Below are 25,164 nucleotides of genomic sequence, written 5' to 3'. Positions count from 1 at the left end.
CATGATGTGCTGCCTCGTGGACTGTCCTATATTTCCAGAGCGAAGGAAAGATAGGTGGTCTGGCCAGTTGTAGACTTCATCCCTAACATCTGACACAGACCAAAATAAGTATTCGGCACTCAAAGCTAAAGTTTTAAGAAATCTCAAGTGCGCCAACTACAGTGGTCAGCCGCCATTCGGAACGAAGCGCCAACTACTGGATGTACCAGCAACCAGAACGGCACAGTGCCTGATGAAGGTCATGTAATGACCGAAGCGTCTCACTAAGGCTGGGTTCACACGAGCATGTTACGTCCGTAATGGACGGAACGTATTTCGGCCGCAAGTCCCAGACCGAACACTCTGCAGGGAGCCGGGCTCCTAGTATCATAGTTATGTATGATGATAGGAGTCCCTGCCTCTCCGTGGAACTACTGTCCCGTACTGAAAACATGATTACAGTACGGGACAGTTGTCCTGCAGCGAGGCAGGGACTCCTAGCATCGTACATAACTGTGATGCCAGGAGCCCGGCTCTCTGCAGTGTGTTCGGTCCGGGACTTGCGGCCGAAATACTTTCCGTCTATTACGGACGTAACATGCTCGTGTGAATCCAGCCTTAGCCTCTGGCATCTACAACCACTTGAAATAAAACAAGATTTCTTCTTTAAACCTCAGCTTTGTTTGCCGAATACTTATTTTGACTACGATTGGGTTGGGACCCTATTCATGCACCTACATCGTCCAGTGCGTTCTGAACCACTACTTATCTGGCACAGACCATCCTGGAGCTGAATGTCTCTGAGGCTTCTCTTTTAAAGTTGCTAATGTAGCTCATCTGGGCTCCATAGACCCAACCTTTATATATGACTCCTAGAGAAATGGGTTAGTGAAAGAAAAAGGTATAATTCAGATCCTGGAGGCCATTGAGTATGTCAACCTTTGGAGCTTGATTGGCACCTACGCCATATTTTCAGAGTAATCCATCAGATGTCTCAAGAAGAACATTTTATGAGGAAAGGACAATGTTGATGAGATTGCAGGTCCTCCTGTTTCTAACTCAGATAATTATTACCCAGCATCCAGGTAAATAGTGCATACAAAGTCCAGAAAAATAACCAGACGACTGTCCAGATAAACATTGGATACAGCGCCCAGAAATGGTGCATTGTGCCCCGATAAATATTTCCTTAAAAGGATTGTCCGAGAAATTAAACTAGTTGCATGGAATGTTTTGAAATGAAAAAACAGCCATTACTCTCCTGTTAAATCCCCTGCACCCATGATCTGGTGGTCAACCCGATGGGTTGATTGAAGAGACTACCCTACGTGGATCGACACCCGCTACAAAATTCTCACCCAAAAAGTAAGATATGGAATAGGTTACCCCCTTCTATGGCAGATCGAATAGCCGTAATTAAAATGATAGTATTACCCCAGTTGTTGTATCCACTGATTATCAGTCCCATGTGGATAGGAGAAAAGACATAGAAAGTTTAATGAGGGAGCTAATTTGGAGAGGAAGGAAACCCAGGGTAAAGTTAAAATACTTGATGGATAGAGGAGAAGAGGGTGGACTGGCAGTACCTGACTTGAGAATATATTTTTTGTCAGGACTGGAGAAATATTTTGAGAGGGAAACAATCTCCATTTATACAAAATATTACTAAGTCTAGTAGGGGCCATCTTCAGAATACACTTGAGGTAATGGAGTCCGGGCAATTGAGAAATTGTAAGGAGTATCCAACAATATATATGATGCATGAAATTGGGGTTAAATTAAGAAAAATGTTTCATTTAAATGGAGCATTGAGTTTCACAACATTAATTGGCAACTTTAATATATTAGAGGTTAATAAAATAACTGATAACTGGAGTGGATGGTCCAAATATGGACTCAGGTTGGTTAGACATTTTATTTTTTTTCTCTGTGGGAGCTGGAGGCCTTGGTACTGGAAGAAAATATAGATATAGTTGGTGTTGCTGAAACATGGCTGGACTCTTCACATGACTGGGCTGTAAATCTACAGGGTTTTACACTTTTTCGGAAAGACAGGATAAATAGGAAAGGCGGTGGTGTATGTCTGTATGTGAGAAGTGATATGAAGGCGAGCGTGAAAGAGACAATAGTGGGTGAATACTGTGAGGAGGTTGAAACCTTGTGGGTGGAACTAGAAAGGGAGGTAAACACTGAAAAAATTACTTTTGGTGTAATCTATAGACCCCCCAATATAACTGAGGAGATGGAAGGTCAGCTATATAAACAGATGGAGTGGGCTGCACAGGCGGGTACTGTACTGATAATGGGAGATTTTAATTTCCGGGATATTAATTGGTGTCATGGTTCGGCTTCAACTGTAAAGGGGAGACATTTCCTGAACCTGTTGCAGAAAAATTTTATGGGCCAGTTTGTGGAAGACCCGACTAGAGGTGAAGCTCTGTTGGATCTGGTCATTTCTAATAATGCAGATCTTGTTGGGAATGTCAATGTTCGTGAAAACCTTGGTAACAGTGATCATAATATAGTTACATTTTACCTATACTGTAAAAAACAAACGCAGGCTGGGAGGGCAAAAACATTTACTTTTAAGAAAGCCAATTTCCCCAAGATGAGGGCTGCAATTCAGGATATGGACTGGGAAGAACTAATGTCAAATAATGGGACAAATGATAAATGGGAGATTTTCAAATCTACTTTGGGTAATTATAGTGCAAAATGTATTCCTATAGGTAACAAGTATAAACGACTAAAACTAAATCCCACATGGCTTACTTACACCTTCTGTGTAAGGGGCAATACATGACAAAAAAAGGGCATTTAAAAAATACAAATCTGAGGGTACATCTGCAGCCTTTGTAAAATATAAAGAGCTTAATAAAATCTGTAAAAATGTAATAAAATTAGCAAAAATACAAAATGAAAGGCAGGTGGCCAAGGATAGTAAAACATAGTAAAAAATTCTTCAAGTATATAAATGCTAAAAAGCCAAGGTCTGAACATGTAGGACCCCTAGATAATGGTAATGGGGAGTTGGTCACAGGGGATCAAGAGAAGGCAGAGTTACTAAATGGGTTCTTTAGCTCTGTATATACAACAGAAGAAAGAGCAGCTGATGTAGCCGGTGCCAGTGCTGTTAATATATCAGTTGATATACTGAATTGGATGAATGTAGATATGGTCCAAGCTAAATTAAACAAAATAAATGTGCACAAGGCCCCGGGACCAGATGAAATACACCCTAGAGTTCTTAAGGAGCTTAGTTCAGTTATTTCTGTCCCCCTTTTCATAATATTCAGAGAATCTCTAGTGACTGGAATAGTGCCAAGGGACTGGCGCAGGGCAAATGTGGTGCCTGTTTTCAAAAAGGGCTCTAGGTCTTCCCCGGGTAATTATAGACCAGTAAGCTTAACATCTATCGTGGGGATAATGTTTGAGGGGCTATTGAGGGACTATATAGAGGATTATGTGAAAAAAATAGTATTATAAGTGACAGCCAGCACAGTTTTACTAAGGACAGAAGTTGTCAAACTAACCTAATCTGTTTTTATGAGGTGAGCAGAAGCCTAGACAGAGGGGCCGCTGTGGATTTAGTGTTTTTGGACTTTGCAAAGGCATTTGACACTGTCCCCCATAGACGCCTAATGAGTAAATTAAGGACTATAGGTTTAGAAAATATAGTTTGTAATTGGATTGATAATTGGCTCAAGGACCGTATCCAGAGAGTTGTGGTAAATGATTCCTACTCTGAATGGTCCCCGGTAATAAGTGGTGTACCCCAGGGTTCAGTGCTGGGACCACTATTATTCAACTTATTTATTAATGATATAGAGGATGGGATTAATAGCACTATTTCTATTTTTGCAGATGACACCAAGCTATGTAATATAGTTCAGTCTATGGAAGATGTTCGTGAATTGCAAGTGGATTTAAACAAACTAAGTGTTTGGGCATCCAGTTGGCAGATGAAGTTTAATGTACATAAATGTAAAGTTATGCATCTGGGTACCAACAACCTGCATGCATCATATGTCCTAGGGGGAGCTACACTGGTGGATTCACTTGTTGAGAAGGATCTGGGTGTACTTGTAAATCATAAACTAAATAACAGCATGCAGTGTCAATCAGCTGCTTCAAAGGCCAGCAGGATATTGTCATGTATTAAAAGAGGCATGGACTCGCGGGACAGGGATGTAATATTGCCACTTTACAAAGCATTAGTGAGGCCTCATCTAGAATATGCAGTTCAGTTCTGGGCTCCAGTCCATAGAAAGGATGCCCTGGAGTTGGAAAAAATACAAAGAAGAGCAACGAAGCTAATTAGGGGCATGGAGAATCTAAGTTATGAGGAAAGATTAAAATAATTAAATCTATTTAGCCTTGAAAAAAGACGACTAAGGGGGACATGATCGTCCCTTTGTTGAACTTGATGGACATGTGTCTTTTTTTAGCCGTACTAACTATGTAACTATGTAACTATGAGAAAGGTTATCTTGGATGGCGGATAGAGAATTAAAGGGGTCACAGACTGCCAGGAGCACATCATCAGCCTAAAGACCAATTTTATGAGCCTTAGATCCTACTTTAATGCCCTGAACTTTTGGATTAAGTCGTATTCGTTCTGCGAGGGGTTCCATCGCTAAGGCAAACACAATGGGAGAGAGTGGGCAACCCTGACGCGTACCGTTCTTTATTATAAAAGGGTCAGACAAAAACCCCTAAGAGAGAACTCTAGCAGAGGGAAATAGGTATAATGCAAGAATGGAGGATTTTATACGACCCTTAAATCCAAAATATTCAAGAAGCTGAGACAGATAGCCCCAATGTACTCTATCGAACGCCTTCTCTGCGTTCAAAGCAAGAAGCAGAGAAGGCGTCCGAGAGGTCTCTGCACACTGAACCAAGTCCATAAACTGCCGAGTTCCATCAGGGGCCTGACGTCCCGCCACAAACCCAACTTGATCTGAATTAACCAGTTGAGGAATAATATGATACAACCTAGTCGAGAGGATTTTTGCATATATTTTAATATCTGAGTTTAACAGAGAAATAGGACGAAAATTAGCTGGGGACGTGGGATCCTTATCTGGTTTAGGAGGGGTGACTACCGTATTGAAAAGGGCACTATAATAAGATTGGAACTGTTCGGCTGTTGGCCTAGGATCTATAACTTTATTACCCTTTTTATCCAAGAGATACATAATGCGGGAGCGTGGCGAGGACTGTTTTTTATTTTTTTAGCCAAAAAAGCACCGGCTCTATTATTATGTGAATAGGTAGTCATTTGCATGCGTTTGAGATAAATGTCGTACTGAGACGCAAGCAATGACTGTAATGTCAAACGCAAGGTCCTCAATTCTGAAGGGTAAGCAGGTGTGGGCGTAGCTTTATTTTTTAAATCTATAACTGCTATCTGATTAGTGATATTAAAAATCTCCTTTTCCCTCTTTCTCTAAGGGCTCATTTACACGAGCGTGTTATACGTCCGTGCAGCGCTCATGATTTTCACGCACGTCGCACAGACCTATAATAGTCTATGGTGCCGTGCAGATAGGTGCGTGATTTTTACGCAGCGTGAGTCCGCTGTGAAAAACTCACGACCTGTTCTATATTTGTGCGCTGTTCGCGCATCACGCACCCATTGAAGTCAATGGGTGCGTGAAAACCACGCATGTCACACGGAAGCACTTCCGTGGGACAAGCGTGATACGCGCAACAGCACTGAAAAGGATGAATGAAAACAGAAAAGCACGTTTACAAACATCCAAACGGAGTGTCATAATGATGGCGGCTGCGCGAAATTAACGCAGCCGTGCATCATATTCTGATGCCACACGGAGCTGGTAAGTGCCTTTTGCGCACGCAAAACGGCACTTTTTTTGTGTGCGCTAAACGCACACGCTCGTGTAAACCCGGCCTTAGCCTGAGAACAAGCTTTAATCAATAACCCTCTCATAAATGCTTTATGCGCATTCCACAAAATGTAAGGACATGAAACAGAACCCACATTGCCTGAAAAATAATGCTTCAATTCTTTTAGCAAGGTTGGGGCATGATCAGAGTGATGGAGTATGTAATCATTCAAACGCCATTGTGAAGGAAGAGAAGACGACATTTTCTCATTTATGGAAAGCGAGATTGGAGCGTGATCAGACCAGGTTATCTGTCCAATTACAGAAGATTGTGACTGTAGGAGTGCCCTATTATTACCCAGAAACAAATCGATCCTAGAAACATGAAAGAAAGTATAATCCCTCTCACCCCCATGTTGGCATCTCCACACGTCATACAGGCCTCCCTCTAACAAAGACGATGCAAAAGGAGAAGACTGTCTAGTTCTAGCAGTGGAGTCTATATCTGGGTCAATAGTCATATTAAAGTCTCCACCTACAACTAGCATACCTTGTGTTAACGCCTTGATTTTCGGGAGTAGGGAATTCAAGTAATGATGTTGCCGTTTATTGGGGAAATACACATTAAAGATAGTATACAGTATGTTATTGATTTCACACACCAATCCCAAGAATCTTCCTTGGGGATCTTTAATAAGAGATTTAAAAGTGAAAACTACCGAGTTTTTAATAGCGATCATAACCCCCTTACGTTTAGCCGGGCACGAAGAGGTGAAAATATGTGGGAAAAATTTATTCGAGAATTTAGGAATTTTCTCCACATGAAAATGTGTTTCCTACACCAATAGAACGTCACATTTTAAAGCCTTGGCCTCACGCCAGAGCAAGCTTCTTTTAAAGGGGCTTTTAAGTCCTCTGACGTTAATTGAGGAAAAGCACAGTACCATTCTTAATAATCCGAAAGCAGAAGCCATCAAACGTGTGGAGATACCAACATGACAGTGGTAATGCGACAGCAAAACCCATCCTTCTAAGAAAAGCCTTGATGACCAACACAATCTGAGGTAAAAAATTCAGAGCAGCCAAATGACATAAAAAACAAACTTTTTCCACAATTGTTTTTTGGGTTTCGTTTTTACGGCTTTCACCGTGCGGTACAAACGACAACTTATCTCTATTCTGTGACTCAATACGATTACGGTGATACCAATTTTATATACGTTTTTTTAAATATTTTACTACTTTTATTGATAATAAGCGTTTAGTTCAAATAAAAATGTTTTGTGTCGCCACATTCTAAGAGTCATAACTTTTTCTTTTTTGACTGATTGAGCAGTGTGAGGGATTATTTTTTGCGGGATGAGCTGTCGTTTTTATTGGTAGCAGTTTTTGGTACGTAGAAATTTCTGATCACTTTTCATTCAAAATTTTTTAGAGCTAAGTTGACCAAGAAACAGCGATTTGGGCGTTTTACATTTTCTATTTTTTACAGTATTCACCTTGCACATTAAATAACGCTATATTGTAATAGTTCAGACTTTTACGCATGCAGCAATACCAATTTTGTTTACTTCTTTTATTTTTTACAATACTTTAGGGGGAAAATGGGAAAAGTTTTTTTTAAACTATTTGTCTTTTCTTTTTTTCACTACTAAAAACTTTTTTTCACTTTTTTTACACACTTTATTAGCCTCCCTAGGGGATTTGAACCAGCGATCATACTAACGTATTGCAGTATATTGTCATTTTTACAGGCTTAAGTTAAGTGAAGGCAGCTCTGGGTGCCATCATTAGGCCCATGAGCTGCCATTACAATCATTGTCACCCCCTGATCTAACTGGGGGGGTGATGAACTGTCAGAGGGGGCCGCCCCCCTTTTTTCAATGCCTCAGATGCTCGCCATTGACCGCAACATTTGAGGGGTTAAACAGCTAGGAACAGCACGATCACTGCTCCCGACTGTTAGTCCCGGGTGTCCACTGTAAAACACAGCCGACACACGCAGCATATGGAGCGCACTCTAAACATCACCACTCGCACCCGGATGTAATAGCACGTCACGGTGCACAAAGGGGTTAATGTTCTCTTTTACGCAAAAATAATAATTGCAAGAAATTGGATGGCTGGTAAATCCCCAATTGTTATGGATTGGTTGAAGTTGGTTAAGACAATTAAAGAATATGAGAAAATAAGAGCAGACAAGAAAAATTGTATAACAAAGTGGGAGGAAATATTGGGGATATGGAATTGATTGGTGTTCTATAGGAAGGTATAATTATTATTTTATCATAAAAAGGTTATAATTTTATGGTACTTAATGATCTTTGGGGTGGGAGGGGGATGGGATTGGGGAGATCTATGTTGCCTGATGTAAATTGTGCAGATAAATTGTTGAGCATTATGATATTTATAATCACTGGATATTGAAATGTTGTAATGTTTTTATTACTGAAATTCAATAAAGATATGTGAAAAAAAACAAAAAACATTAGATGTGTGTTAGAATGTAAGGTAAGTGTGAGGTCATCAGTGATGTCATAATTCACCTTCTCTATAAAAGCTGCAGATCAGTCACATTCCGTTGAGCCGCTATAGACCAATAGTTTCTTGCTTTTTGGTACGTCGCTCTCACTTGACTTTTTCTTGAGTCCTGTGACTTCTAGAAGTCTTGCTTTATCCAGAAGCTTCAGATCCACGTTTCAGAGGTAAGAGGAGAACATGTAGAATGTTTCTTGTGAAGTATTGCAGCGAGTTCCATGTGCTGCCACTGTAAGAATGTTTCTCTTACTGGGTTAGATTCTAAGGTCAGGCGCAATAAATGAAATACAAGATTGAGTGTATGAAAATGTATATTGTATAAAGAGTGAAATGACTGTTAGTTATTCTGAGACTTCTATGGAGATTTGTACATAGCGACAGCCATAAACAAGGAACTTTACAGAGACACTTTTTCCTTATCATCAACAATTACATGACAGGTTATAGTTACCATCCATGGTCTCCCCACACTCCGGGAAGTCTCCTTTCCAGTATGTCCCTCCTCAAGTGGCCTCCCAAGTGGCTGCCCTCATGTCATGCTTGGGTCTTTTATGCCCCCTTGTCTGCCCCTCTTAGAGACAAATAGTGTGACCTTCCTGATAAAAAGAACTTCCCCCCTCATGTAACATGCGGATATAGAATACTGGTGCCACTTAACAACCACCTTTAGCAGTTATGACATCCTGAGTTTGTCCATGGGTAAGACTGGGTTCACACTACTGGTTAGCACCTGTAAGAGATACCTGTGAACGTCGGGGTCATTTAGTGTGAGAATCAGGGTAAACAATATAAATCTTGCAAACTGATGAGACGCATTTCATTAAGAAACGCAACTATACCCATCTTTGATTTACCCAAATAAAATATCCTATATAATATTACATATAACCTTATATGTGGCTTTCATTTTCTGAAACCTTTAAATTCTTACACCACCAGAGGGCGCAGTGTAGAGGAGTGCCGCTGTCTCCTCTGGCTGCACTGTCCTGTCTCTGCCTTGGGAGGGCGCTCTTCATGCAGTTATCACATGTTTATTGGGGAGGGGGCTGATAATTGAGGACATAGAAGTCTAGAATCTATTTTCTTTTTGGAAGATGTTTTAGAAACAAGTAACCACACGATGATTTCTCGCCTCAGCAGATTTGTGGATATGAAGATCATGAATAGAAAACATCAGACATTCTGTGTGGACACAAATCAAGAGCTCAGAAATGCTTTGGACACCTGGAATTTGGTGGAAGAAGACGTCTTAGGAGCCTGTGTCCCTTATTTCATCCAGGAGAAGGTGGCTGAAGATCTCTTCACTTATACGGATGTGTTTCAGAAAGCCATTCTGAGTAGCCTGTTACCATCTCAATACAACGCCGCCATGTGCCGCTTCTTCATCAGAGTCATTCAGTACAGAAGAGACGCGGCACACTACCTGAAGGAATATATAATCAATGTGCTATGTGAGCACTTGAAGGTGGAGTACATGAAGGGACAATACTATTCCTACGCCATGACTAAGAAGGTTATTGTCTGGCTGAGCATCCTCCATCTTGAAGCGGTGGTCGGGGAACTGAGATACAACATCGTTTATGAGGATTTCAATGCTGCCATTGTCGACACTTTGACAGAAGTGACATCTCCGTGTGCTACAGTCATCATGCCACACATCTTGGACATGCTGCCAGTGCTGGGCCAAGTGGTCAAAAATGCTCCTGACCAACTATCTAAGGAGACGTTGTGCTATGCTATAAGACGTTTATGCGGCAGCATCCAAGAATATATTGTGAAGGGTGGCAGCTGCAAAGTGCAACTTATGAAGGCCATAAGCAACATGAAGGCCAACATTTCCACCTGGTTGCCTGATGTCCATGCTGAGCTTCAAGACTCCACCAAAGTTGCCCTGGAATTCTTTACTGTACCCGAATCATCGGAGAACCAGCCGACCGAGCCAGTCAATGACGAGTTACAGACCCTTCCTCACGCCGAGCTCCTAGAAAAGTACAGGGAGCAAGTTGCGGCAGAGAATAAGGAACTGGAAGATACAGAGAAGCAGCGTATTGGGATGAACATGCTTGTGACATCTCTGGTATCTGGCAGGAAAATAACAAAAGATTTCCTTCAGTTTCTGCTCAATGCCCTGAAGAATGCGGACCCAAAGGCCAAAATGACAGCAGCTATGTTCTTCAATGAGGCTTTGAAGCATCCAAGACTTATAAAGCAGAAATACCAAGAGTGCGCAATCCAACATCTGCTGAAGATCATAGAAGAGGACGATAACATCTTGTGCAGCATCGCCATGGAGGCACTGGGGAATGCCACCACCGGAGCTACAAGACTGGTGGAGAGCTACAAGAATAAGATCATTGCCCACATGGAGTTTAGACTATCAAAAACCAGCAGCATCAAGATCATCATGGCGGCACTGAGGGCGCTGTCCTCCATTATCAGACGCCTGAAGCTTTCTGTCCTCAGTAGACAATTCATTAAAATATCCCGGGAGCATATAGACTATCCGGATGGAGAAGTCCAGATTGCGGCCATAAACCTGTTAAGGGATCTGACAGAGAGCTGCCGCCTTCCGCTATTTGGATATTTTACAGCCAAAGTCAGAAGCTGTATACCAACTTTACTCCTGAAATTACATAGTGACAACCAGGAGATAGTAGCAGCCAGTACTTCATCTCTGCAGAGCTGCCTCTCCTACATCAAAGGAGCCAACATTCGGGGATTTTTCCGGACGGAAATCTCTCCAAACATCAATGACCTGAAATCCATCTACAGCTGTCTGGCTCATAACCACCCAAAATTGATGAAGACCGTGCACCTCCAGATCACAAGCTATCTGGTCAACTCAGAGGACAAGGAGGCTGTAGTCAGACATGTTGAATTTCTTAAAGATGCCATCAACCATGATCATGTAAGACCTGGACTTATATAGTCTCAGCCTAGCTCTGGCCACACTGCACTGCGAAGGCTTCTCATGTAATATCAGAAAAGCCACTGAAAGGGCCATCTCCATCCTGGCCACCAAGTGGTTTTACATCGGCAGTGCCAACAAATAAAATGCATTTATCAGGGATGAACCGCTGAGGACAGAGACATCAAGGTTGTAGATCACTTCCCCATGTACTATCCAATGATTGTGGACATCAATATCAGCTGTCAAGACCTGAACATCAATATTAACATCTAGGGGGCAGAGTTAGCAGTCTGACTTGCGAACGAGCCTCAGGCCTACATCGAGGAGTGTGAACAAGGCGCGGACTCACCGGCCGGTGGAGTCCAGCGATGCCAGTTATCCGTCAACATTAGATGACGGAGACCAAGGACTTAGCTGGCGAGACAGACTATACAGTCAGTGTATGGGCAGCATGGTGGTGCAGTTTGGGGAATATGCCCGTCATCAGATCATAGAGACGGTGTATAATGACAACTCCACATATAATATACAGATGTAATGACACATCAAAAAATAAAAGTCTACTCTGTTTTATATTGAAATTAATGGGCGTGCAGCCTGCAAGTGACTGAAGCTAATAAAAAGTATAGAGCACTCATTGTTTTTTATTGTAGACTAGATACTTGAATTTTTTACACTGAGATTCATATCCTAAAAGGTTTTTAAGCGGGTCACAAATGGTACACAAGGTACACCTTAATATCATTTATCTTTATATTGGGGAATGTCAGGTCTAATAATTCCACTGGCCATCTAAGTATGAACAACAATGAAGAATAATGATGCTGGGATCCTGTTACTGCCGGGTGATGCCTAATAGGCCAGAATTAATGACGGAACTGACTATAATACAACTGAAATGACTTGATAATGGTTTGTTTCTGAACAGAAGTGAGAAGTCAATGCTTGAATGAAAATGATTCAAAACAAGAAATTATTTTCCTTTCTAATGAGAAAATTCCTAATGCCGTAGTTCACACACTGAAGTGGGGCTGCCACTGACTGCAGATTCCAGGCTGGAACTAGTGAACAGGAGGCCGTTGCCCCCTGTCTGCTAGTTTCCATCTGGAATCTGTGGCCAATGGGCGCCTCACCAGTTGGGAATAACTCTTTAGACGGCCTCTGTCATCCCATCGGCGCCCCCGCAAACAAATCGCGGGTCGCTGTCAGGTTTCCTTGGCAGCGGGGGGTCTAACAAAGACCCCCAGGTCTGCCTTCAGCATCTGCCTGTTAGGCGATGCCGGAGGCATGACCTAACAGATTGCCTGTCAGTTTTACACTGACAGGAAATAATGCTTTGGTATACTAAGTATACCAAAGCATTATATATGCGATCAGCAGATCGCATAGTGAAGTCCCCTGGTGGGACTAAAAAAAAAAATGTCAATCAGTTAAATAAAGTTGGTGAAAAAAAATAAATAATAATTACAGTGACAATCAAATAAAACGACTCAAATAAAAAGTGGTTTTATTTAGTAAAAGTGTCAAAACAAATCACACATACACATATATGGTATCCCCGCGATCGTAACTACTTGAACAATAAAATGAACACATTAATTAAACCGCCGGATGAACGGCGTCCAAAAAAAACGCAAATAACAACGGCAAAATTCTCTCTTTTCTCCCATTCCCCCATAAAAAAATAAATAAAAATTAATCTATAAGTCTTATGTACCCCAAAATAGTACTAATGAAAACTACACATTGGCCCGCAAAAATCATACGGCCACATTGACGGAAAAATAAAAACGTTACAGCTCTTGGAATGCGGCGATGCAAAAACAAGTAATTTTTTTCTAAAAGGCTTTTTATTGTGCAAACGTAGGAAAACATATAAAACCCTTACATATTTGATATCCCCGTAATCGTGCCGACCCATAGAATAAAGTGAACATGTTATTTACGCTGCATAGTAAACGGCGTAAATTTGTAACGTGAAAATCAATGCTGGAATAGCTGCTTACTTTCAATTCTCTCCTAAAATAAAGTTAATAAAAGTTAATCGATATATTATAAGCATCTAAAAATGATACAATTACAAAATACAACTCGTCCCGCAAAAAACAAGCCCTTATACGGCTATATAGACGGAATACAAAAACAGTTACGACTCTTGGAATGCAACCATGAAAAAGCAAAAAATAATCCTTCGTCATTAACGTGTAAAATGGCCCGGTCATTAAGGGGTTAAATAGGAAAACATTTGTTGTTTATTTGCTAAAGTGCTGTTTGAGGTATAGAAAAGATTTTAAGAATTCTACTTACTGTGTTACTTTAGTATCATAGATCAACAACGCAGCAAAAGGAGGATCAGGGCAAATTGTGGCAAATGTAAGTTCTTTTAAATGTTATACTGCTAACTTTTTTTTGGTAGGTTCCACTGGACCGTTTGGACTACGTCGTAGATTCATTGGACTACTTCAATGATCTACTTTTAAAAAAAAAAAAAAAAATAGTGAAAGAGGGTTGCATGGGGGAGTTTTCATTTCAATAAAAAAAAATTCTTATGGCTGTTTTTTTTAATACTTTATTATGGCCTTAGTAATGGCTGCTGTCTGATTGACAGCATTCAATTACTAAGGCTGGGGCTTCGCATTAGCCAGTAACAAGGCTATCACTAACCCCTATTATTACCCCAATTCCCACTGCCGCCAGGGATACCGGAAAGAGTCGAGTACGATTCAGTGCCTGACCATCTGAAACAACGGTTAGGCCGCAGGCTGATATTATGAGGCTGGGAAGGGACAAAAATCGTGGCCCTTCCCACCCTGGTGATGCGAGGCTGCAGCTGCTTTATTTTATCTGCCCATCATTGGTCCTCAAAGGACGAGTTTCGCAAAAAAATATTTTTAATATCAATTTGCTTTTAGTGTTTTATTAAAAAAAATGTTTATTTATTTGCGTGTTTGTGTTTTACTTTTTTTTATTTTTTTACTTTTTCTTGTCTATGGGGCTGCCATTTTTTTTTCCATCTCTGTATGTGTCGATTAACGACACATACAGACATGGAATACGGCACATACAGCCCCATAGTGAATGCGAACGGGACCCGTTCCATCCATTATGCTGTACGCCGTCTGTGTGGGAACGGCGCATGCGCCGCTCCCACACAGTCCAAATTGAAGGTCTTCGGCCGAGCGACGTCCGGCGCCATTTTCTTGTGGACCGGAAGCCGCGGTCGGACAGTAAGATTACTACTTCCGGTCGCGGCTTCCGGACTTGTGTTCTGAAGCAAGCACTTGGAGCAGAGGGAGCAGACGGAGCGGACGGACCGGAGGGAGCGGCGGCGGCAGGAACAGGTAAGTTAGGTCTGTGTATGTACATGTTTTAGTGTGTGATTACTACTGTATGTAAACCTACTACACTGTGTGTTAGCTCAAAAAATGGCGACACACAGTGTAGGAGGTTTGACCATTCAATCCCCTCCTTTCTCCTGGCACTAGCCAGTAGAGATGAGCGAACTTATGAAAAGTTCGGTTCGGCTGGTTCGCCGAATTTCATGAAAAAGTTCGATTCGGACCGAACTAGTTCTGACCGAACCTGTAATTCAAGAAAGCCCCTAAAAACCGCGTATAACACTGTTTAAAAGCCCTAGAAGCCCTGTATAACACTCTTAGGTCACCCATGAGTGTATCCAAGTACTTTTGAGCTGCCTTTAAGGCAAAGTTAGTGTCAAAATTACGCCAACATGTATGGCTATAGGAAAACGGATGGGACACGGTGATAACTAACAGAAACCACTGCACTTGTGCATGTTGTATGCTTAATGCATTGTTAAAAAAGATACAAAAATTAACCATTTTTGGCGGCAGATGCCTGCCAGGGTTCATACAAATAAGGTGGTAAAAGAAGAAGCAATGGCTTTTGACAAGCCCTCAAAAAATGTACCCTTTATGGTGGCAGATGCCTGCTGGGGTTCATCCATACATGGATGTAAAAGCAACAAGCAATGGCTTTTCACATGCCCTCCAGGCCTGCTTGTAGCAGACGGCAGTGGAGGTGTATTGGTGGTAGTAGAGGTAGCCAACGGACAGCACGGGTGGTGGTAGTAGTAGTAGTAGTAGCAGCAGCACATTAAAAGAGACTGGACAGTCACAGGACAAAGCCCTGTGGTGGGGCAGGCCTCAGGCCTGCTTGTAGCAGATGGCAGTGGAGGTGTATTGGTGGTAGTAGAGGTAGCCAACGGACAGCACGGGTGGTGCTAGTAGTAGTAGTAGCAGCACATTAAAAGACACTGGACAGTCACAGGACAAAGCCCTGTGGTGGGGCAGGCCTCAGGCCTGCTTGTAGCAGACGGCAGTGGAGGTGTATTGGTGGTAGTAGAGGTAGCCAACGGACAGCACGGGTGGTGGTAGTAGTAGTAGCAGCTCATTAAAAGACACTGGACAGTCACAGGACAAAGCCCTGTGGTGGGGCAGGCCTGCTTGTAGCAGACGGCAGTGGAGGTGTATTGGTGGTAGTAGAGGTAGCCAACGGACAGCAAGGGTGGTGGTAGTAGTAGCAGCACATTAAAAGACACTGGACAGTCACAGGACAAAGCCCTGTGGTGGGGCAGGCCTCAGGCCTGCTTGTAGCAGATGGCAGTGGAGGTGTATAGGTGGTAGTAGAGGTAGCCAACGGACAGCACGGGTGGTGCTAGTAGTAGTAGTAGCAGCACATTAAAAGACACTGGACAGTCACAGGACAAAGCCCTGTGGTGGGGCAGGCCTCAGGCCTGCTTGTAGCAGATGGCAGTGGAGGTGTATTGGTGGTAGTAGAGGTAGCCAACGGACAGCACGGGTGGTGCTAGTAGTAGTAGTAGCAGCACATTAAAAGACACTGGACAGTCACAGGACAAAGCCCTGTGGTGGGGCAGGCCTCAGGCCTGCTTGTAGCAGACGGCAGTGGAGGTGTATTGGTGGTAGTAGAGGTAGCCAACGGACAGCACGGGTGGTGGTAGTAGTAGTAGCAGCTCATTAAAAGACACTGGACAGTCACAGGACAAAGCCCTGTGGTGGGGCAGGCCTGCTTGTAGCAGACGGCAGTGGAGGTGTATTGGTGGTAGTAGAGGTAGCCAACGGACAGCAAGGGTGGTGGTAGTAGTAGCAGCACATTAAAAGACACTGGACAGTCACAGGACAAAGCCCTGTGGTGGGGCAGGCCTCAGGCCTGCTTGTAGCAGACGGCAGTGGAGGTGTATTGGTGGTAGTAGAGGTAGCCAACGGACAGCAAGGGTGGTGGTAGTAGTAGTAGTTGCAGCACATTAAAACAGACTGGACAGTCACAGGACAAAGCCCTGTGGTGGGGCTGGCCTCAGGCCTGCTTGTAGCAGACGGCAGTGGAGGTGTATTGGTGGTAGTAGAGGTAGCCAACTAACAGCAAGGGTGGTGGTAGTAGTAGTAGCAGCACATTAAAAGAGACTGGACAGTCACAGGACAAAGCCCTGTGGTGGTAGATTCTACCCATCTAATTAGAGAACTGTACAAATTACAAACCGCCCACGATTTTACGGATCTATGGTTTTTAACTGTAGATGTGACATCGCTTTATACGAATATCCCACATGATCTTGGCATGAAAGCGTCTTTAACCTATTTAACCTCTAACCCTCTTTTCCCGAATAATCAGATCAATTTTCTGATGGACTGTATTGATTTTATACTTAAACGCAATGTGTTTACTTTTGAGGGCAAATTTTATAGACAGGTAAAGGGCTGTGCGATGGGGTCAAGATTTGCCCCGTCGTACGCTAACCTGTACATGGGGGCCTTTGAAGACTTTTATATATACGGTGACCATAATTTTAACCCCTTAACGACCAAGGACGAAAATGAACGTCATGGTCGGCTGCTAGTTCCCGCACCATGACGTTCATTTTCGTCCGCATTTCAAACTGTCACTCTGTGTAAACACAGAGTGACAGACCCGCGCTGACAGTTGTCCCCGACAGCTGAGACATCAGTCTTGCCGGACAGCGGACCATCGCCGCTGATTTCGGCAGTTAACCCCTTAAGTGCGGCGACGGATTGCCGTCGCCGCATTTAAGTGGTTTGAAGCACATCAGCAGCCCCCACTAAGTGATCGTGGGGGCTACCGATGCTTGTCACGGCAATCGGAGGTCAGATAATGACCTCCGGGTTGCCATGCACGGAAGCCTCGGAGGAACAGCCTCCGGCCGTTCCTCCTCTGCTTCCTGTCAGTGTGACAGTCACGTCACAATGACAGTTAGAGTACATCACACTACGTGTGTAGTGTAATGTACTCTAGCAGCGATCAAAGCTGCAAGACTAAGTGTCCCCTAGTGGGACAAGTTAAAAAAGTAAAAAAAAGTAATAAAAATGTTTTAAAAAAAGTGTAAAAATAAAAGTTATAAGTTCTATAAACAATAAATGCTTTTTTTCCTATAATAAGACTTTTATTATAGAAAAAAAATGAACACGTTAAAAAAGTACACATATCTGGTATCACCGCGTTCGTAACGACCCCAACTATAAAACTACAATGTTATTTTTCCCGCACGATGAACACCCCAAACAAAATCAATAAAAAACGACGACAGAATCGCAATTTTTTGGGTCACCACCGCTCCCTAAATAAAGAATAAAAAGTGATCAAAAAGTCGCATGTACCCGAAAATAGTACCAATAAAAACTTCTATCCGTCCCGCAAAAAACAAGCCCTTACACAGCTTTTTTGACTAACAAATTAAAAAATTATGGCTCTCAGAATATGGTGACACAGAATTATTTTTTTTTATAAATAAGTCATTTTATTGCGCAAACGCTAAAAAAAAGGACCAAACCTATATACATATGGTATCGCCGTAATCGTACCAACCCGCAGAATAAAGTAAAAATGTCATTTATAGCGTACAGTGAGCGCCGCAAAAAAAAAAACCTAAAAAACGGTGTCAGAATTCCTGTTTTTTGCTAAGGATTGCAAAAAAATTGAATAAAAAGTGATCAAAAAAAAAAAATCGCATGTACCCCAAAATGGTACCAATGAAAACTACAGATTGTCCCGCAACAAATAAGCCTTCACACCACTCTATTGATGGAAAAATAAAAAAAAGTGGCTCTTGGAAAGCGGGGAGTGAAAATCTAAAATATGAAAGCAAAAAATGGATCAGTCCTGAAAGGGTTAATTCATTTCTAATGAAAACCGTATGACAACATGTTGGGTATTTCCGTACTCGGGAGAAATTGCTTTATAAAAAAATGGTTGTTTTTTTCCTCCTTTATCCCTTGTGAAAATGAGAAAATGCAACATTTTAGTGGAAAAAATGTTGATATTAATTTTTGCGCCCTAATTCTAATAAACTCTGCAAAAGACCCGTGGGGTCTAAATGCTCACTATACCCCTAGAAAAATTCCTTGAAGGTTTTTCCAAAATGGGGTCACTTTTGGTGGGTTTCCACTGTTTTGGTCCCTCCAGTGCATTGCAAATGCGACATGGCACCGAAAACCATTCCAGCAAAATCATAAATCCAAATGGCGCTCCTTCCCTTCTGAGCCCTGCTGTGGGTCCAAACAGCAGTTTATTACCACATATGGGGTATTGTCGTAATCGGGAGACATTGCTTTACAAATGTTGGGGTGCATTTTCTTCGTTATTCCTTGTAAATAATAAAAATTTCTATGTTGTTTCAGAAAAAAAGTACATTTTAATTCTTACAGACTAATTTCAATATATTTAGTGAAAAACCTGTGTGGTCAAAATGCTAACTATACCCCTAGATAAATACCTTAAGGGGTCTAGTTTTCGAAATGGGGTCGTTTATGGGGAGTTTCTATCATTCTGGCAGCTCAAAGCTTCTCCAAATGTACATTGGGGCCTAAAATATTTTCAAGCAAAATATGAGTCCTGAAAGCCTCCGGGTGTTCCCTTCCTTTGGGGCCCTGCCGTGTGTCCAAACAACGCATTAGGGCCACAATGTGGGTATTTTTGAAAACAGGAGAAAGAGGGTGATAGATTTTGGGGTGTGTTTCTTCATTTTCATGGTCGCTTTACAAAGAAATCGGTCTTCAAACAAATACTTTTATGAAAAAAGTGAAATTATTTTTTTTTTCACCTGATATGCATTAAATTTAGCAAAGAACTGTGGGGTCAAATTAATTACTATACCCCTAAATAAATACCTTATGGGGTCTAGTTTTCTAAATGGGGTCGTTTATGGGGAGTTTCTATCGTTCTGGCAGCTCAAAGCCTCTCCAAATGTACAGTGGGGCCTAAAACATTTTCAAGCAAAATATGAGTCCTGAAAGCCTCCGGGTGCTCCCTTCCTTTTGGGTCCTGCCGTTTGTCCAGGAAGCGCATTAGGGCCACAATGTTGGTATTTTTGAAAACAGGAGAAACAGGGTGATAGATTTTGTGGTGTGTTTCTTCATTCTCATGGTCGCTTTACAAAGAAATTGGTCTTCAAACTGATACTTTTATGAAAAAAAGTGAATTTTTTTTTTTTTCACCTGCTATGTATTCAATTTAGCAAAAAACTGTGGGGTCAAAATACTTACTATACCCTTAGGTAAATACCTTAAGGGGTCTAGTTTTCTAAATGGGGTCATTTGTTGGGGTTTCCACCATTCTGACACCTATGAGCCTCTGAAAACCTGGCTTCGTGCAGGAAAACAAAATGTACTTCAAAATTTATAAAATTATTATTCAATTTGTAAGTCCTCTAAATTGCTGAAAATTTATTTTATTTTTTCAAAAGTGCTGCCAAAATGGAGTAAAGAGATAGAAATATATATTTAATTAAAAAAATTGTACAGTATGTGTGTACATATGTGACATATTGCAGTTAAAAATAGGGGAAAATGGTAATTTTTACAAAATTTCTTCCATTTTTCAATTTTTTAATTAAGTTCCGCAAATCGTATCAGTCTACTTTTACCACTAAAATAAAGTACAACATGTGACGAAAAAACAATGTCAGAATTACTTGGATATTCAAAACTTTCACAGAGTTATTCTCTGATAAAGTCACACATACCAGATTTAACAAATCTGGCTTGGTCCTTAAGGTACAAACATGCCCGGTCATTAAGGGGTTAAGGATAATATTATTTTTTTACAAACGCTATATAGATTACCTTTTTTTCATCATTAAAGGAGATGCAACTGTAATTTTTGATTGGGTTAGCCACCTTAATAACAACAATTTTGGTATTTCATTCACGCATACATCATCCGTTGAACGAATAGACTTTTTAGACTTAACAATTGAAAAAAATGGCCACTTTTTAAGTACCAAGACACATTTTAAAGGAGTACCTTTTGGCCAATTCAAACGAATAAGAAAAAATTGTACTAGCGATAAAGATTTCTCCATTGAATGTAATATTTAGAAAAAAAGATTTAAACAAAAAAACTTTCCAACTAGTTTGATTAAGGGAGCAGAGTCTAGAGCAAAGGCGTTAACGCAATCTGAGTGTATCAACCTCAAAGCGCAAGCTGCTGTGAAACCGACCGATTTTAACTGTAATTTTATCACTACTTTTAATAAAGGGAGTAAACTAATTAATGCTATACTTCTGAAGCATTGGCACATTCTAAAAAATGACCAATTCATGAAAAGTATCCTTCCCATCAGGCCTAAGATCACATATAGAAGGGCAAAAACGCTAAGAAATATGATAGCGCCGAGCAAACTGCATAAAATTACTCAAGACCCTCCAAAAACATCATTAATTATTAATGGGTCGTATCGTTGTGGCAAATCTAGATGTCTTTGTTGTCTAAATATTGCAAATAAAAAAACGCACTTCACTTCCATGATTACGAATTAAAGTTTTCAGATAAAAAGTTTTCTCAACTGTGGTAGTGACTACGTCATCTACCTGTTACAATGCACGTGCGATCGACAATATGTGGGTCGTACCACCCAAACCCTTAGATGTAGGGTTAACAAACATAGATTCAATGTTAGGACAGGGTTTGAAAAACAGCGTGTCCCGTCACTGTGCTACTGAACATAAGTGCAATTTTGACTCTATCACTGTGACTCCCATTGAAAAAATACCCCTTGATATATCTAATAGATTTATTAGATTAAAGCAAAGAGAAAATTTTTGGATATATAAACTGGTGACCTTATACCCCAATGGCCTTAATGACATTGCAGAGTCCGCGTTGGACTAATGTCAATACTCCTCATTACAGTTTCAACCATTTAATTTCATTTCATTTATTATAATGTATTCATTTTATTTATTAATTTTATTGATACGTTGCATTTTAATGTCTATACTAATCTAATTTTATTAATGTTTATGCACTAATTTCAATTTCATTGATATATTATATTTTAATGTCTACATCTAGTTATTTATATTTACTAATATTTCCAGATCTGTCCGATGCTGAGGGTATACATATATCCTCACAACTAAGTGTTATTTTTATTATATAATTTTTATTTTTTATACATTTATACTGCATATACAATTGCATTTTTGTCTAATAGCTTTAATTATGATATAATTATGCGATATGCTCCTGCAAGCTGCCCATTTGACTCATGGTATATTTCCCTGCATTGAACCTGTTCAGCCACTGTAGCTGTTAGTGTTCGTCATGACCACTTTATTTACAAAACCTTACTATTTAACATAGTCTTTATAGTAGTTTTGTTACACTTATAATAAACACATACCCTGCTGCTTCTATTTTGCCATTTATTAAAAACGAAGACTGGCTCATTAGCCTTTTTGTAAAGCTTCCCCCCTGCACGCTTTGCGCTTCACTATGCGTTCCAACATAGTTTCCCTTCTCTTCTGGTATGTCTGTGTTTGCAGGTTACCATGACAACGCGCTACTATGCGCTGTATTAAGATCTCGTACATTATTTTAACAACATACTTTCTCACCATCCCCTTGACAACTCCACATCATCTATCCCTTCCACATACGACATATAAAAAACTTGTATGAACAACATAACGTTTGTATTGAGTGCCGCAATTCCCTGTGGTTCTTTGACTGAATGGATCATTATGTTTATTTATTAACTGTATTAAATGTGGCCTTTAATATCAATTATTATCTGTTAGCAACCCATTTGTGACTTTATTCACCCCATTTTTACAGTTTACTATGTTTTTTATTTTTTGACATTGCTGAACTTTGACCTGCTGTTTTTGGCGGTTTTTCTGGCCAGGAGGCTGGTCTGAACTGGCCCAATGAACTTGCTTTCAATTTTGTACATTTGTGTATATATATGTGTCTTTTTGTACTATCCCCTTGATATGCCTGATGAAGATGCCGGTCCGGTATCGAAACGCGTAGCAATTATCGTTATTAAATCATTTACCTTAAGCAGCGCCGTGTATCCCGTTTTTTCCTCCTGTATTTCTTCTGTGGTGGGGCAGGCCTGCTTGTAGCAAACGGCAGTGGAGGTGTATTGGTGGTAGTAGAGGTAGCCAACGGACAGCAAGGGTGGTGGTAGTAGTAGCAGCACATTAAAAGACACTGGACAGTCACAGGACAAAGCCCTGTGGTGGGGCAGGCCTGCTTGTAGCAGACGGCACTTGAGGTGGATTGGTGGTAGAAGTAGTAGCAGCACCAACAGCGGCACATTAAAAAAAGAGTGGACAGGACAGAATCCCGTAGTAGCAGGCGGCAGTGTCAGATCTAATCAGTGGCATCAGGCACAGGAGTTTTAAAATCCTCACCGATCCACGCTTGATTCATTTTCAGAAACGTGAGATTTTCCAAGCTGTTGGCGGACAATCTTGTTCGCTTAGGGGTGACGAAGCCCCCTGCCGTGCTGAATACCCTCTCTGACACTACACTGGAGGGTGGGCAAGACAGTACACCCATGGCAAACTGGGCCAGTTCTTGCCAATGATCCAATCTGCTGACACAGAAGTCCATGGGGTCTGGGATCAGGATTTCTGACGGAGAAAGGGCACAGTCTAGGTATGAGTGAACCTGGTTGTTTAGGTGCTGGTGATGGTGAACATCCCTTTGCTGACTACGATGTGTGTCAGGTCGGGGTATTGGATGTAAAAATGTTGTCATCATATTTTCCAAACTGAATTGGCTGCTGCTGCTGCTGCTGCTGCTGCCGCTGCCTATTGCAGAGGTAGCTCTGCCAGAGGCGGTGGAACGATGAGACAGAAGAGGCTGGACGCAGCCTGCAGGGCTTCAGAGGGAAGCCTCCATGACGGGACCTAGTAGGGAAAGAGTTAACTGTGAGGGAGAGGTAGGGGGAGGTGGATGGGAGGCAGGGAGGAGTTAGGGGCCGTTACTGGTCTTCCCGCTGCTTTCGGCATTGAGCCGGAAGCAGCGGGAGGAGTAACACTGAAATTCTTAAGCTCCCTGCGTTGTTCCGCTCTGTGCCCTGTAATGTCGGATGCCGACATACTCGAGCGGCTGCATGCTGCAGCTGTTCACCACGGTCCCGGCTGGTTGGAGGAGACCGTGGCGGCACTTACCAGGATCCCGGAGGCCGAAGCATCGCCACGTCAGGCCCGGCACCCGAGGTTTGTTGCACATGGGGACAGGCTCCCCTCCCCCGGCCCCCTCCCTATTAGTAATATGGCGGCGGGGGGGGAGTCGGAAACACCCGCTCCTGCTCAGAGGAGGCAGAGAGCGTCTCCAGGGGCGACGGTGGCTCAGGCCGGGTCTCCCCGTCGCTCCTGGCGGTCCCGCCCTCCAGAACGCCTCAGCCCTGAGGTGGTCCCGCGGACACGGCGTCGCAGGGGGAGCCCTACAAAGGACGCTGCAGGCCAGGCAGCTGGGAGGGCCGCCTCTTCCCAGGCCCTGCGTCCTGGCAGGAATCCCCAGCCGCGACGAGGTCCGGCGATAAACAGGGAGTCGCAGGCCGGGCTCCCTGTCACCCCTCCCCCATCAGATGCAAGAGTTGGAGGACTATCTACGGCCGCCCCACCTGGTGATATTCCGGCCAGGGGGCAGGCTTCATCGAGATCGTCAAGACGGACGCCTAGAGCTGCAGCGACGACGAGACAACAGGTCCGGTCGGAAGTCTGGGTCCCAGCGGTCGGGCGGCAGGTTGCCGGCCCATCTGCCAGCGCGTCGTCGTCCCCGTGTAGGAGATGTCGGTGGGATGGCCAGTCGTCTGCGAGAGAGGATCTGGAAGAAGGCGAACTGGACGTTTATAGGCGAGGTCAGGATGGTCCGGCTGACGGGAACACAGCGCCTGGGCAGCCCGGTGAGTGTATAACTCCGTCTTTGCCATATCCAGCGATTTTTATGTCGGGTGTCGGTGGGGGGGCGGTAAGCGTAGCATTGGCTGCCGGTAGCGGCGCGGTCGGGCGCGACGGTGCGGGTCTAGCGGATTTAGTGGGTTGCTTGTGGGAGCTGGTCGGACGTCTAGATAGGGCGGCGGCTCCAGTAGTTACGGAGGTGTCCCCGGCGGTAGTTTGGGAGGGTCCCCGGGAAGTTGGATCGTTACAGGCGCGTTCTGGGATGGCGGCTAAGGAGGCGGTCGCGGTGTCAGTACAGACTGAGGCCCAAAAAGATGGCGATAGGGTGCGTATTGATGATCGCGCTCGTGGGGAGGTGTACGTTTGCTTCGATGGTCCGTTGGGGATGCATTTAAAGCAGGAGGTGCGTGAGCGTATCTGGAAGGACGAATATGTCGAGATTTTTTCTCTAAATTCAATTTGGATAAGAGCAAGCGGGACGAGAGTAAGAAGGATGAGGAGGAACGTCGGCGGTATAGGCTTATCCCGCAGACGTTCGTCAATTGGTCGCAGGCGTTTGCCATATTAGCCAGTGTGATAGGGGAAAAGGCGCCGGAAAATTGTTCGGCGTTGTTTTGCTATTTTGATGCCATTGGGGAGGCCCGTAGGGCGTACGGGGGGCAGGCGTGGCTAAGATACGACGAGCAATTCCGTCAGC

The 25,164-nt window shown here is 42.8% G+C and overlaps 1 protein-coding gene across 1 annotated transcript; it reads left to right on the top strand.

Moving 5' to 3' along the window:
- The first annotated feature begins 8,426 nt into the window (after positions 1 to 8,426).
- LOC142699061 (uncharacterized) lies at positions 8,427 to 11,858 on the top strand. Its single transcript, XM_075847976.1, has 2 exons — positions 8,427 to 8,533; positions 9,507 to 11,858. The coding sequence occupies exon 2, from the start codon at positions 9,517 to 9,519 to the stop codon at positions 11,293 to 11,295; it is 1,779 nt and encodes a 592-aa protein (XP_075704091.1). The 5' UTR covers positions 8,427 to 8,533; positions 9,507 to 9,516; the 3' UTR covers positions 11,296 to 11,858.
- The last annotated feature ends 13,306 nt before the right edge of the window (positions 11,859 to 25,164 follow it).

Source organism: Rhinoderma darwinii, unplaced genomic scaffold (assembly GCF_050947455.1).
Source record: "Rhinoderma darwinii isolate aRhiDar2 unplaced genomic scaffold, aRhiDar2.hap1 Scaffold_122, whole genome shotgun sequence".
Lineage (NCBI taxonomy): Eukaryota > Metazoa > Chordata > Amphibia > Anura > Rhinodermatidae > Rhinoderma > Rhinoderma darwinii.
Note: the sequence above shows the minus strand (reverse complement) of the source record. Positions and strands in the feature narration are given on the sequence as shown.

What these genes read in the sequence shown, in the direction of transcription:
- LOC142699061 (XM_075847976.1), top strand. Translation starts at nt 9,517, where the DNA reads ATGAAGATCATGAATAGAAAACATCAGACATTCTGTGTGGACACAAAT.